Raw genomic sequence first — 13655 nt, forward strand, 5'->3', positions numbered from 1 at the left:
TGGTCTCAGTGTAATCAAAGGCGTCTCGGGGAGTTTTTGATCTGGGAAGTGTGGTTATGTGCGGAAATATGCAGATTCTGCGCTTGTAACTTGGTCAAAATTTCAAGTAATCAGGGGTCTTTCCCTGATTTCTGTGTGTATTCCTAGAAATCAGGCACTTAGAGTGGTACGATTGGGTCTCATGATTTTCACACTTTCATTGTAGACTATCTTGCACTGTGACGTGTTCAATGTTGTGCATTTCGCTGTAGCTCTATCTCAAGGGCTTTCACTTTCAACTCTAATATCATTTTAATCTTCGCCTCCATCACTCTCATCCATTTCCTCTTCTAGTGAATTAGAATTCTGACTTCGGTATTCCACATCCGACTCTTCTTCAGAGACCATATTTTCATCTGAGCCCACAGGTTCATCTACACTATGGTCTAGACGGGGCCAACTCCCCTTAGCCCGTGCTTTCGCTCTCCGTGATTTTCTTTTCCTATTCTTCTCAAATGCTGATTTCGGCACAGGAGTCCCCATCGTTTCCCATGGACTCCAATACTCTAGATGGTCTCTCCAATTCCTGCCATCTTCGATCTCATCTCTGATAGCCACTGGCCGTTCTACCTTGTCGAAATTTGTCTCGACCTCAAATGGCGGCTCTTGCTCGATCAGTGACCATAGTCTGGCTTCCTCTTTTTGACTAGCTTCCATGTCCAACGCTTCTGTATACGCTTCGTGCGCGAGCTCTGCTGCCTTTCGGTCTCGGATTCTAGTTCTTCTATTGGGAGTTGTTACTGTTGGTGATTCTGGGTCGGTAAAGTCTGGGCTCTCACCGCGAGGGGCCGACTTCTTTTCGTCGTCAGTAGAGCTCTCCGACTCGAAGTCTTGGGGATCTTCATATTCCACTTCAGAGGGTGAAGAGTAGGCAGCTTCTTCGTGACGCGAAGCTTGTGAGGAAGCTCGCGATTTCTCATGTCGGCTGACAGATAGTGAGCGAGATCTAGAGCATCTGGATGATAAAAGCTCTCTTTCAACGTCGTTGTCTGCTAAAGAGACAGCTGCTCTCTCTTCTGGATTTTCCTCATCGTCGATGATTTCTAGGTTGTTCCGCTTCGGACATCCAAGCCAAAATTGTGAACTATCTTTCTTCAAGCCAAGGATATTGACAGCGGCTTCCACATCATCAGCCGTAACTTCGGAAACTTTGACGTAGTGATAGTTTCCAGAACGCAACCTCGACATAGTGCAGAATATTGTCGTTGAGAGCAGCTTTTTCGTGATATTGACAGCCAACGAATGGAAATCTTCGAATGCAGTAGCTCGTACCGCTGGGGTTTCGCTTGGCTCGGCCAAATTCTCCCAATTGTCTTCTTCTCTTGGAGTTCCAGGATTCATGAACACTCTTTGCGACAACTCTAGCCAATTCTTGAAGATAAACAGGTTTCCAGCTGGGAGAACCGCTTCCAATGCTTCTTCTCCGCCTTCTTCCCTTCTTCGTCTCTCAATCAATCGGGAAACATTTTCGTTAACTAGCCACATATCTGACCACTTACTATGCTCAACCTTCTCTTCAGCCATTTCTTGGCGAGCAGCTAAAGCGTCACCAGCTCTCTCGAGCACAATGCAACACTCCTCATTTATCTCAGTCGCAGCTGGGAGATCTGCAACCATAAAGTTGCGTCTGCTTTTCCTCTTTCGCTCCGCGACGTTTGCTTGTAGGAGCTGCAAGTATTCCTGAACTTCAGGTTCTGACTTGGAGCCAATTTGGACAGCAATACCTCGGACATTATCTCTGCCTAGTCTTGCTAACGAGGAGAAAAGAAGTTCTTTCTCTTCGGCATTCCAAGAAGAGGACCCGACTTGACTCGCCTCCAGGACCTCCTGGGACAATTCTCCATACGTAGCGTCATTGATCTCAACGTTAAGCAATTTCCGGTAGTCGTTATCATAGTAGGCATGAAGTCTCTTGGACCGTATCTCGCTAGGAGGTTTCAGGGCTCTTCTCTTCCGTGAATTGCGCCTTGATGGTGTCCTGATATCTTCAAGTGTTGGTGGTTGGAAATTGGCAGCCCACTCCTGAGCATCTTCGAAGGGTTGCACGTCTGTTTCTGAGCTTGAATCTTGCTTCTCCCTTGGAACCGTAGCAATCCCCTCGAATGATTTCTTTCCCGATGATGAACGTTCTGTCGACTTCCTAGCATTCTTCCTAGTAGCACTTCGTCCTCTCACGATTGCCGGCTTTTCTTTTAGTTTTGATGGCTTTTCCCGGTCCTGGCCATCCTTGTCATGAGACAAACTGTCATTCTCCGAAGAACCTTCATATGCTGAGCCCGAATCGTCTGGGTAGGGGATACCTGCGAATAGCTCGGCCTCGTCAAGGTCCATGGTGTATTCCCCAGCTATATTTCAATCGCGTCTTATGAACTGAAAGGTATGGTGCGCAAGTTGTCATCCTTTGACAAAATGCAGATTATAGTTACAGTCCACAGCAATTTCAATGAAAGGGTTCGACAGAATTAAATGAGATGTTGTTATTTACTTGATTTTTGAGATTTTTGCAAATGTAGTATAGGTAGTTTACCAGAAAATTAATACAGGGGTTCGCGCTAGCGCGTCTAACGGAAACCTTCCTCGCGGTAACTTTGATTCTTCATCACGACAATACAACCATGCCGCCAGCTTCTAGAGGATGGATGTGGAGACTCCAGAAATGGAGGAGATGTTCGAATTCTTTTGTTCTTCGTCGAAATGTGACGACTTCTACCTTTGGGAGTCCTCTCGCGCCTCCCATAAAGATCAAGCTTCGAGAATATCAGGAGGAATGTATCCAAGCTGTTCTGGCACATTTGGAGCAAGGCCACAAGCGGCTTGGGGTGTCCTTGGCTACAGGTGCTGGTAAGACGGTACGCTATGTATTTTGCAGATCGCGAAGGCTCTGCTGATATTTGACAGGTCATTTTCACCCAACTAATCGACCGTGTTCAACCTCGTCCTGGCAATGCCGACCAGACTCTGATTCTGGCGCATCGACAGGAGCTGGTCGAGCAAGCTGCCCGACACTGCACAGATGCCTACCCTGCGAAACGTGTCGAGATCGAGATGGGATCTATGCATGCCAGTGGAGCTGCAGATATAACTGTGGCCAGCATCCAGAGTATTATATCCGGAGACCGCATCTCGAAGTTTGATCCAAGCAGATTCAAGCTTGTTTTGGTCGACGAGGCCCATCATATCGTTGCACCGGGGTACATGAAGACACTGGGGCATTTTGGGTTAGAAGCAACTCGATCAACCTCTCCTGCACTCGTTGGAGTATCTGCAACTTTATCTCGATTCGATGGTCTTAGATTGGGCGCTGCAATAGACCAGATTGTTTACCACAAGGACTACATCGATATGATCGGAGAGAAGTGGCTTTCAGAAGTCATCTTCACCACAGTCCAGACAAAAGTAGACATATCAGGGGTCAAGAAAGGGCCAAGTGGTGATTTCCAGCCTGGCGAACTATCTCGGGTAGTCAATACTGACTCAGTCAATGACCTCACCGTTCGAAGTTGGTTCGAGAAAGCCGGGGAAAGAAAGTCTACACTGGCCTTTTGCGTTGACCTCGAACATGTCGCTGGATTAACGAACACGTTCCGGAAATATGGCGTCGATGCTCGATTTGTTACCGGAGACACACCGAAGATTGAGCGGAGTCAGCGCCTTGATGAGTTCAGACGTGGTGATTTTCGAGTCCTCGTGAACTGTGGTGTCTTCACCGAAGGAACGGATATCCCAAACATCGACTGTGTGTTGCTAGCACGGCCGACAAAGTCTAGGAACCTCTTGGTTCAGATGATTGGTCGTGGGATGAGATTACATCCCGACAAGAAGGACTGTCATGTTATTGACATGGTTGCCAGCCTTGAGACTGGCATTGTCACTACTCCAACCCTCTTTGGCCTTGACCCTGAAGTATTAGTCCAAGAGGCAAGCGTTAACGATATGAAAACTATCCAAGAACGCAAGGAAGCTGAAAACGAAAGAAACGTACAGGCTAACAAGATTACAAAATCTACCACAGCTTCGGAACCAGTCATTAAGAAGGTGACCTTCACAGATTATGATTCGGTCTTCGATTTAATCAACGATACCTCTACTGAACAGCACATTCGACAGCTGTCTCCACACTCCTGGGTATGCGTTTCCGAGAACAAATATGTCCTGTCAAACTCGAATGGATCTTTCTTGAAAATTGAGCACGACTCCGATCGAGGGTATTTTGTTGTAACAGAAACAGCGGTCTTGAATAAGATAACTTCGAGCTCGCTGTCAAAATCGCCTTTCATGAGGCCACGTCAGATTGCGAAAGCCAACACAATCTCTGACTCAGTCCATGCTGCTGATACGTTCGCGTCCAAGAAGTACCCTGTCCAATTCATCTCCAGAAATCAGTCGTGGAGGAACAAGCCTGCAACTGAAGGACAAATTATCTTCTTGAACAGACTCAGACCCAAGAGCGATCCTCTTACCGGCTCGAGTTTGACCAAAGGCCGAGCTATTGACATGATTACGAAGATCAAGCATGGCGCTCGAGGCAGATTTGCTAGCATCGAGGCTGATAGGAGGAGAGAAGGTAAGGCCCAACTCAAGATGGAACAGGAACAGGCATTGAAGGAAAGAGAGAAAGTTAGTGTGGGCCCTCTATTAGGGTGATGAAACATATCTGTTTGCAGTAGATTCCCAGCTCGTACGTTACTTTACAAATTTGTTGCACTGCCCTGAGTCAGATCCTAATCTTGTGATCATACATGTCGTAAGATTATTGGCCCTCAGATGCTGGGACATTCAAACTTAGGTGAGAAACCATGTTTTGTTTAGATTCTTTTCTCTGCATATGTCGCATGCGGATCTGACTGGACTTTTTGTGCAACAAGCCGTTGTCCAGAGCGGGCTGGGACATTCTTAGAATTTTGAGAAACAGCAAATCTCGAAATGTTAATTCTGGGTCCGTGCAAGTCATTTATTTGTGTCCTCGGCATCTCAGAACGTTGGTCAGAGTAGATCTGCTGTCTACCTAGGTATTCAATTCACTTAGTTCACGTGACCCAGGGGCTCGAAGCGAGACTCCCCCCTTTCGAGCTCGCTAACGTGTTATACTTGCGTATATCACATCCTAACGCACCATTGGGGAGGAGAAAATAATCCTTAACGAAATAAAGTAAGTACCCTTATTTCATTTTTCGGATCTTTTTGTTGTCGGGATATTGGACGACAATCAGCTTCAACCTTTCGTCATGCCTACCAAAGATGGATAACAGGTCGCACCTTCCATCGTAACCACAAGCGAGAACTAGTGCACACACTAAGATCTGGCTCTGGTTGTGTTCAAGCGTTCTTTCCTGTGCTAATCGTTCGAAGTCCATCCCTACAGCAGACATGGCTACTTACAAATGTTTCCCGCCTCCTTCGAACAAGGACTACGCCCTCACCAGCATGGGCCACAATCCAAAGTTCGTCGGTCCCGTTCGACAACCTCCTATTCACAAGTCCGGACCTCAGGAGCTTCTCGATCCTGAACCAAGGGAAGTCGCCCCTACCATGAAGACCCAAGGATGCCTCGATGGCGAGAAGTGTGCCAGCACCATTCAATGGGACAAATACAACTTCAACGCTGGCACCTGCGAATCCAATGGACCGATCTACCCAGCTGATCAAGCTCGCGTCGATTTCGTCAAGATGATCGATGAGGGGGCGCAACTCGAGTACTGCAGTGTATGTGAGAAGACTCATATCTGTCCCGGTCCGCCAATCACACTCCCAGATCGCGATACATGTGGTGCCTTCCTCCCTCGCTGGTTTCCAAAGGGCCGCTTTCCAAAGCCTTGGGCTACGTATCTCGAGCTAATGAGCGATATCACCACGATGGAGGCCTTCAAGAATGACCCGAAGGCTGTCTGGGACAAGTACTTCCACAAGGCTGATGATAAGTGGGAATCTATTGGCAGAGAGGACGGTGGCTGGTGGAAGTGTCGTGTTGGCAGCGATGCTAGCTGGGCAGAGTAAGTAGAAGCTTGCGCTTACATTTCCTCTAAAGTGCTTCAAAACTAACTTTACGATGTTTTATAGACTCGAATGCACGCTTTGCCACCGCGCTCGTTACAATGCCGCGTGGGAACAGGAACAAAGAAAGCAGCGACGAGATGTTCTAGAGAGACTCAAGAAGTTGAAGGCGTGGAAGGCCAAGCACGAGAAGGAATGTGCCGACCGCGACAAGGCCGTTGCTCTGGCTATGATCCGAGACGGACCACCTCCTATGGCACTCTTGACTCCCCTCCCTGCGGAGCCAGTTCCTCCTCTGAAGATTCCCTATGATTCAGACGACGGCGAAGGTGATTGGACCATGGGACCATACGCAGGTCAAATCGTGTGGAAGGCCAAACCCTACAACAGTAAGCCTGTAATTGTTGAGAAGAGTGGAGGCTCCGAGTCGCAAGATTTCAAGGCAGATGAGTTAACTCGAAGCATCTCGGCGTTGGATTTGCACCAAATCGCGGTTGAACATCACGAAGAAACACCTGTTCAGACATTCAACGAATCTGGAGGAGAGGTTAAGAGGGGAAGAAGTTTGACTCGAAAGTCTTTCTCGTCTACATCGTCTACTCGCTCGCCTAACAAGCTTTTCTTCCGCTGAATTATGACACCGTGTATTTGCATGGCTTGGGGTAATGATGGCATGGGGATTCTATGGCGTTTTATTTCGACGATACCCTGGCTCTTACATCGATGGCATGGTTTTCCTCTCCACTTTGAGCATATTTCACAGGCGTTCATGATGATTCTGACATTGGCTGGTCCTTCTCTACTTCACGAAGGTTTACTTTACAGCATGGCGTTTTTTGATTTTCTCTGGATTTGCGTTTACTGAGCATTTGATGCGTGGAATGGGAAAATGGGTGCTGCTTTCACCCCTAGGCGTTTGATGACACCTCTGTGGTCGGGCATGGACGAGCTCATTGCGTTGTACTTTTTCCATTTGATGCACTGCATGGACTGAGCGAAAATACGTAGATTTTCCAATCGAGCCTGACTTTAATGCAATCTTTCTACATTCAGTGAGTGATCATTTTCGAGGGTATCAAGACTCGTGTACATTTTGCTATTGACAATGCCACCAGAACGCCGTCGCCAATGCTAATCAAGTCAGTACTACTCCTCATCCTCCTCGGTTGCCTTTCTCTTTCTCTTTCTCTCCTTAACTACATCCTCGTCACCGTCTTTCCTCTTCTTTTTCTTCTTATCCTTCTTCACCTCATCCTCTTCTCCGTCCACAACATCCCGTCTCCGCTTCTTCTTCTCTTTCTTCTCGCCACCTTCCTTCGGCGCAGCAAATTCTTTCTCCCTCTCCTTCAACTTCTCAGCCTTCTTTTCCTTCTGCTTCTCCAATCTCTCCTCCCTAACTGCTCTCTCCCTAGCTTGTTTCCCCAGAAAGTACTCTCCACTCTCGATCTGCAAATCAACCTTGGACTTCTCCTGGGGCGGGGGAAATGGCGTGTACACCTTCTTCGTCTTATCCGTAACTTTCAATGGAACTCTTCTCTTGCTCAAAGTCCTTTTCTTGAATTGCGGTAAGAAGCGGTCCCAACTCTCGCCCGCTAATTCGGGATCTTTCGCCAACTCCCGTTTGATCATCAGTTCTTTGATGTGGTAGATTGGGTGGATGTTGGCCATGCATTCCTCGACGATTTTCCGGACTTCTTTGAGCCCTTTGTAAGGACCCATTGCTGACACAGTGTTTCCTTGTACCAGGAGGTAGCATTCGGTGAGCAGTTCGAGGGCCTTCAATGTGCTGCCATTGGGACCTAATATGCGTTGTCTCCGCTTGACAAATTTTTCTTTATTGCGCACCAGGTTGCGAATCTTGATGATATCGCATGCCACGCCATCATCGAGAATTTTGACGGCTTGAGGAGCGGGGACGCTTCGCGCGAGGAGTTTGATTAGGTCGCGGGCGTTGAGGATGGAGGCGGGGTCGAAGGTTTTTCGCGTGGTTTTGACTGTCATGGATCCTTCGACCAAATCGAGCGTGCATGCGATTCCATACTTTTCGAGAGAGCGGGTGATTAGAGGCCAGGCTTCGCGGAGGTATATTTCTCGGTATTTGGGGAAGAGGGTTGCGAATGAGGATTCTTCTGCGAATGTTCCACCTGCATTGTCTGTTGGCTTGAATTCTTCTACCTAAATTGATCGTCAGTTCTGGTGAAGATAGCGGAATTGAGGAAAGGGATATGTTACCTTCCACTTATCTATGTCATCCGTGTCCCAAGGCTTCTCTTTCTTGTATGTGGAAGGCATTTTCGTGGTGGGGTGTACAAACAGAATCTGATCTGAAATTGATGGTTGCTACTATATTTTTTATGATGGGTCCTCGGCATCGGAATTACTTTTAACCTTACGCAATATCTATGAAGCCAATCCGGCGTCGTCTTTCAGTTTCCTTTCGACTACTTTGGATTACTGAATATCACATCATAGTAGATAATGTTCTGTTACGATTGTTAAAATGGCTTATCCATATGATCCTTGTATACGCGCTCCTCCGATTTCGTGTTGTTGTGGCACAAAAATCACAGTTCTAAATATCCAAGTAGACTCCGATCTCCCCTTAATTGAGTTACAATATGCGACTGAGAAGAACCTTGGAAGGTATTGACTGAGAGGAGGCTGCTTCAAAGAGTCGGAGAAGCGATGAACGCTTTGCTTGACCATATATTGCGAAGACAGATGGACAAAGTGAGAGGCTAAGATAGATCATTTGAAGGCATCGATTGAACATTTCTGTTTGCACAATATACCCGATGATGGACTTGCAAGTTGCACTTTGTCTTTCCATGTCACTTTTAACCATTAGTTGATTGTTTTTTCACCATACAGGAAATTATCCCAAGGTGGTACTTGCCTTCCGCGCAGAAGAAAGCGGTATTTCTTTGAGCTTTCTTATCTTCCTTTATTTCAGTGACTTTTAGAACTGCTGCACGGCCAAGTAAATACTTTTCGTTGTCAAAATACCTCTGGTTCTTTCTTCCACGCTCAGAATACTATCTTATGTTCCAAAGTTAAGGTTCACAAGCCTGGTGTGACCTTCTTCAAAGACTTCAAAGTGACTTTCCGCTTAGAATTGTAAGCCATCTGGCAAGCTTCGTTGAACCTGCCATGAAGACATTTGAACTTCGCTCAAGGGCATTCTCCACTCAGCATTGTTGAAAAGCTTCATTCATTATTACCCACTAAGTTTAACCATCGCTCTTTGGGAATTCCAGATTCGTGGCGTCGCTGCTATTACCGACACGAAACTGATCACGACGTCCACATGTAAATCACCCCAAATTTCTGTATGAAAATATGTTGCAGGTTGTGCAGAGCTTCTGCTCGGACCTGATACTGAACGACCTGGATTCCCTTCTACTCGTACCCGGAATATCTACTTTGCCACTCATATTGTCTTACAAACTCTAGAACACTATTATCTTTAATTTCAATTTTGACGATAACCTATGACGTTAAGCAGGAATTTTACTATCTGGATTCCAGCGCCATACAAAGCCCGAAACAATGTACCGACTTCAAGAGCATACACTCCCCAAAGAAGGCAGCCGAGACCCAATGGGAAGACAACTTGTATCCGTTCATCAAACTTTCGCCGAAGAGAAATGGTGAATCCTCAACTCTGAAAGTCAAAAAAGAGTACAAAAGATTTCTACATGTCGGATGAATCGCTGTACTTCTTACAGTATCTACCTAGACAGGTACCTGAGGATCACCATCGGAACGGAAAAACCTTACGCCGAAGAAACTTTACGCGAAGAGTATCCGCCCCTTTTTCGAGTTTAACGTCTTCATGACAACTTCTAAAGTTCTTCGCTGTCGCTGTCACGATCATTGAAATACTGCATCTGCATCTGATCCTTGCACACGCGCTCCTCATCTTCTGATTTGCTGCGGCACAAAGTTTCAATTCGAGGTTCCAGATGTCGACACCTCTCCAACCGACGGAGCTGATCCAATAGTGTCCTGTTCCTGCTACGGTTTGGGCTGGACTAATGATGGCATATCTCCCCCGACACGCCTTCTGTGCCTCCCATTCGACCTGCCAACCACGTGCAGATTGTCAAGATCACCAGTCTCATTTCCGATAGGATAGGTCTCTGGTCGTAAACGTCTTTTACGTTTATCTCGAAAAAGCAGGCAGCTCGTATCGCACACTCAGGGGTCTACAAGCGACTCCTGCGCCCCTGGAAGCTCAAAGGGCTGACTGGCCTCTGCCCTGGGCAAGTCTGGAGCGATGATCGTTTATCAAGAACAAGAACAATCAGCGGATAACACCTCATCCCATCCCATCTTTTATCCCTAGCGTGAGATCACCACGACCCGGATCCGCGTTATCAATCATATCGCGCGCCTCATAAGAGGCGTTTGTTTTTATGGAGAGGTGAAATCCACCCATGTTGCTTGGACCACTCTCCCCTTTTCTCACACGTGTCTTGAGGAAGGATCGAGGATTGTTTTGGAACTGCCACAACGGGAAAGTTGATCAATATTGTCTGTCTATCTTATCTGGCCCGAAATAATTTGGTGCATCTCGTGGCTGACGGCACCATCTGGGCTGAGGATGTGAAGCTACAATTGCGAGTGGAGAGTGATACAGGTAAGGAGAGCTCAAAGGAAAATACCAACAACTGCCACCTTAACACATCAACAAGATACAGGATTACCCGGGATTTAATTAACTCATCTCTGCAGCATTCTCCAAGCGTCGATGATGATTTCGCACATTCCACTGATTCCATTGGGCCCTTTCTATAAAAAGCCCCAAGGATTATCATATCGGGGACCCTAGCGCGAGGCGAGGATAAGGGGGCCCCAGAGCTTCAAGCTTCCTATCCATCATTCATGTTTTCTTTTCTATCTATCTACCTACTCGACATTCACATCCTGATGACTTGAAATTATAATTTCCCAGCCAACCCGCACTTGCTCCATCTTCTTGTACACCACCGGGATTCGCCCAGTCACTCGTTTATTCGCGTCAAAAAGTCTCTATTCGCAGAATATCATAATATTTACGGAGTACCAGCCAGCATATCCACGATCCGACCGGTACGAATTCATAATAGGACGAATCTCTTTCTTCACGACATAGAATAGTATCTACATAATCTTCGAGACATTTCAGAGTCTCTGCATCGGTCGCGGGCCTCGTCGAACGCGAACTATAGATTTAACCCCTTTCAACCGCAGCCACGGCTTCCACTCTGGCACCCTACCGGGCCTCGCCCATCGACCATCTACACAATTCTTCCCGAGAACAGTCTCGAGACTTGCCCTCCTTCAGAATGGCACACGCGGTGGAGGATGGCAGACACTCGCTGCCGGGGCTGGATCCGATCTCTCGACCGTCTTCTACCTCGACCCAGAACTCGACTCTGCACCATAGTACTTCTCTGCCACAACTTCCTGGGCTGTCCGCTCTCGCGTCACTCGCGTCGAGTTCGAATTCTCCACAATTGAGGTACGTTCGGAACGGTTCTCGGGGTATTCGAGGGCATTCGAGGTGGTGTTGAATGTTTGGGACATTGAATGGGGACAGTTGGGGAACTGCTCAGAACATCACACACATGCATTGCAGATGGCTATGTCTCTGTTGGGAACACCGAAACAAACATAGCTCGAATGCTTGTTGTTGTTGTAGATGTTGTAGATGTTGTAGATTCCATACTGTTTCTGCATCGGACCGACAAGATAGCAATGGCTAACACTCAAAAGGGCATTCAATGTAGGGCCCACTGCGATGGGCTACTCGACATCGTCTCCCTCGGCAACCTCAGGGGGCGGACAAAGTAATTCACCGGTATGTTGGAGAACCTAAGTCTCCTTTTCCCGACTAAGTTTCCTTTTCCCGATATTCTTCCATTGTCGACGTTACCACAACAGCATCACCAACTCTTTCATACATTATGGCAAGTTCATGTTGCAAGTCTTTTTTTTTCTCGCGTCCCGTATCGATAGGGGATCCGGAGGTTATTAGCGGCTTTTGTCACGTGGTGTCTTAGCGTCCTCCCGCTTAAGAACTTTTTGCTCGATAAGAAGTCTATCGCAATCAAACCCGATAGTGTTGCAAGACAAAGACAAACTTCTCCCGACCGCAGATATGAGCGTCAATCTCAGTGCTGACCATGGTTCTTCACAGCCTACATGCCAGAACTGCACTACTTCGACCACCCCGCTCTGGCGACGCGATGAACTCGGTTCCGTACTTTGCAATGCCTGCGGCTTGTTCTTGAAGCTGCATGGCCGACCTCGACCGATAAGCCTGAAGACAGATGTTATCAAGAGTCGCAACCGCGTCAAGAGCTCAGGGGCTGCACAAGGCGCAAAGAAGAAGGTAAGAAAAAGGGGTCGATGATATGAAATCGAAAATGCGCATTGCTAACGCGTCCGCGCAGACCGTGTTCGACTCCAATGGCCTCGATCAAGCGCGATCGCAAGCAGGAACACCACCCCCAGGATCCATCGGTCATCGTCGCACTTCACAAAAATCTGCAAATGGCCATTCTGAGGGTTCGAATTCCCCCATCTCACGAACTGGCACCCCGTCGATGTTCCCGAACCATCTTTCTGCGTACAACGGCCACCCGCTCGATGACCCGTACAACAATCACCATTCCCCTTCCCTCCCACCAATGCACCTTCGTGCCCCTTCTCCTGGCCGATCTACCTCCCCATTGAACGGAGCGCATGGGCTCGAAGTTCCACAAACATACGAGCAGCTTATCGCCCAGAACTCTTCGTTGAAGACTCGGGTCAGCGAACTGGAAGTCATCAACGATCTGTACCGCGATCAAGTTAACAAACTAGAACAATACAGAGACAGCGTCAGACGCGGTGGAGAGATGAGACGAGATTCAGAGCAAGACCTAATGAGACGCCTAGAGGAATCCCAACGTCGCGAAAATCAACTCAAGCACCGCCTGGACGACATTGAGCGTGAAATGGGTGAAGCTCGTGATGGAGCCCCTCATGCCAAGAAGATGAGAGTAGCAGACATGGTCGGCGACAGTGAATCGTCCACTCCACAATCCCTTCCTCGCCAAACCTCGCCCTCACCATGATCTCGATAGCCCCCCGGTGAAGGCATATGGACCCATCTGAAGCGGGAACGGCGGCTTTTTCACAAATTCCTTCACTGTCGATGATACCAACATAACGATCTTTCCTTTCACCTCACTTGCTTGCTTTCACGTCGTATCCTTTTCGGCGTCTTAGCATATCCCTGGAACCGTCACGGTCCAGATCTTCCTTGTACTACCATCGAAATCATACTGCGTCACGCCCTCCTGAAATTCTCTCTGCAGCATGTATGCATGTTTTTCTTTTTCTTCAACAAAAATGGCGGCGCTCGTCGGCTCTCTAATTTCACTAATAACTACGTCTACTTTGACTCCTCGGTTCCCTCTCCTTTGAGTAGTCACTTCTTGACTTCTCGAAGAGAGAGATTTGGAGGTGGTATTTTCGGGCGCGGCAGGAGTGAGGAGTAGATACGGACTGGATGGATGGACGAAATGAACAGAATTCGGGAAGGGAATGCAAATGCAATCAATGGAAGGGAATGATTGCCTTTTTTCTCATGC

At 47.7% G+C, this 13655-nt stretch overlaps 5 protein-coding genes across 5 annotated transcripts; 3 read left to right on the plus strand and 2 right to left on the minus strand.

The window, feature by feature from the left end:
* Positions 1–291: 291 nt before the first annotated feature.
* On the minus strand, positions 292–2370 carry LY89DRAFT_790654 (uncharacterized protein; the record flags this gene model as incomplete). The annotated part of the gene is made up of 1 exon (XM_018223398.1): positions 292–2370. The coding sequence occupies one exon, from the start codon at positions 2368–2370 to the stop codon at positions 292–294; it is 2079 nt and encodes a 692-aa protein (XP_018060611.1).
* Positions 2371–2646: 276 nt separating this feature from the next.
* LY89DRAFT_662338 (P-loop containing nucleoside triphosphate hydrolase protein) lies at positions 2647–5165 on the plus strand. The gene is made up of 3 exons (XM_018212640.1): positions 2647–2888; positions 2938–4825; positions 4905–5165. The coding sequence occupies exons 1-2, from the start codon at positions 2655–2657 to the stop codon at positions 4681–4683; spliced, it is 1980 nt and encodes a 659-aa protein (XP_018060612.1). The 5' UTR covers positions 2647–2654; the 3' UTR covers positions 4684–4825; positions 4905–5165.
* Positions 5166–5439: 274 nt separating this feature from the next.
* LY89DRAFT_692593 (uncharacterized protein) lies at positions 5440–6990 on the plus strand. Its single transcript, XM_018216567.1, has 2 exons — positions 5440–6029; positions 6097–6990. Exons 1-2 carry the CDS (start codon positions 5464–5466, stop codon positions 6659–6661), a joined length of 1131 nt encoding a protein of 376 aa, XP_018060613.1. The 5' UTR covers positions 5440–5463; the 3' UTR covers positions 6662–6990.
* A 63-nt stretch (positions 6991–7053) lies between these two features.
* Positions 7054–8332, minus strand: LY89DRAFT_633171 (uncharacterized protein). The gene is made up of 2 exons (XM_018211330.1): positions 8263–8332; positions 7054–8205 (listed from the first exon to the last, which is right to left on the minus strand). Exons 1-2 carry the CDS (start codon positions 8320–8322, stop codon positions 7177–7179), a joined length of 1089 nt encoding a protein of 362 aa, XP_018060614.1. The 5' UTR covers positions 8323–8332; the 3' UTR covers positions 7054–7176.
* A 3484-nt stretch (positions 8333–11816) lies between these two features.
* On the plus strand, positions 11817–13262 carry LY89DRAFT_414114 (uncharacterized protein). The gene is made up of 3 exons (XM_018207354.1): positions 11817–11984; positions 12215–12409; positions 12471–13262. Exons 1-3 carry the CDS (start codon positions 11982–11984, stop codon positions 13134–13136), a joined length of 864 nt encoding a protein of 287 aa, XP_018060615.1. The 5' UTR covers positions 11817–11981; the 3' UTR covers positions 13137–13262.
* Positions 13263–13655: the final 393 nt, after the last annotated feature.

The sequence above is a fragment of the Mollisia scopiformis genome (genome assembly GCF_001500285.1).
Source record: "Mollisia scopiformis unplaced genomic scaffold LY89scaffold_46, whole genome shotgun sequence".
Classification (NCBI taxonomy): Eukaryota; Fungi; Ascomycota; class Leotiomycetes; order Helotiales; family Mollisiaceae; genus Mollisia; species Mollisia scopiformis.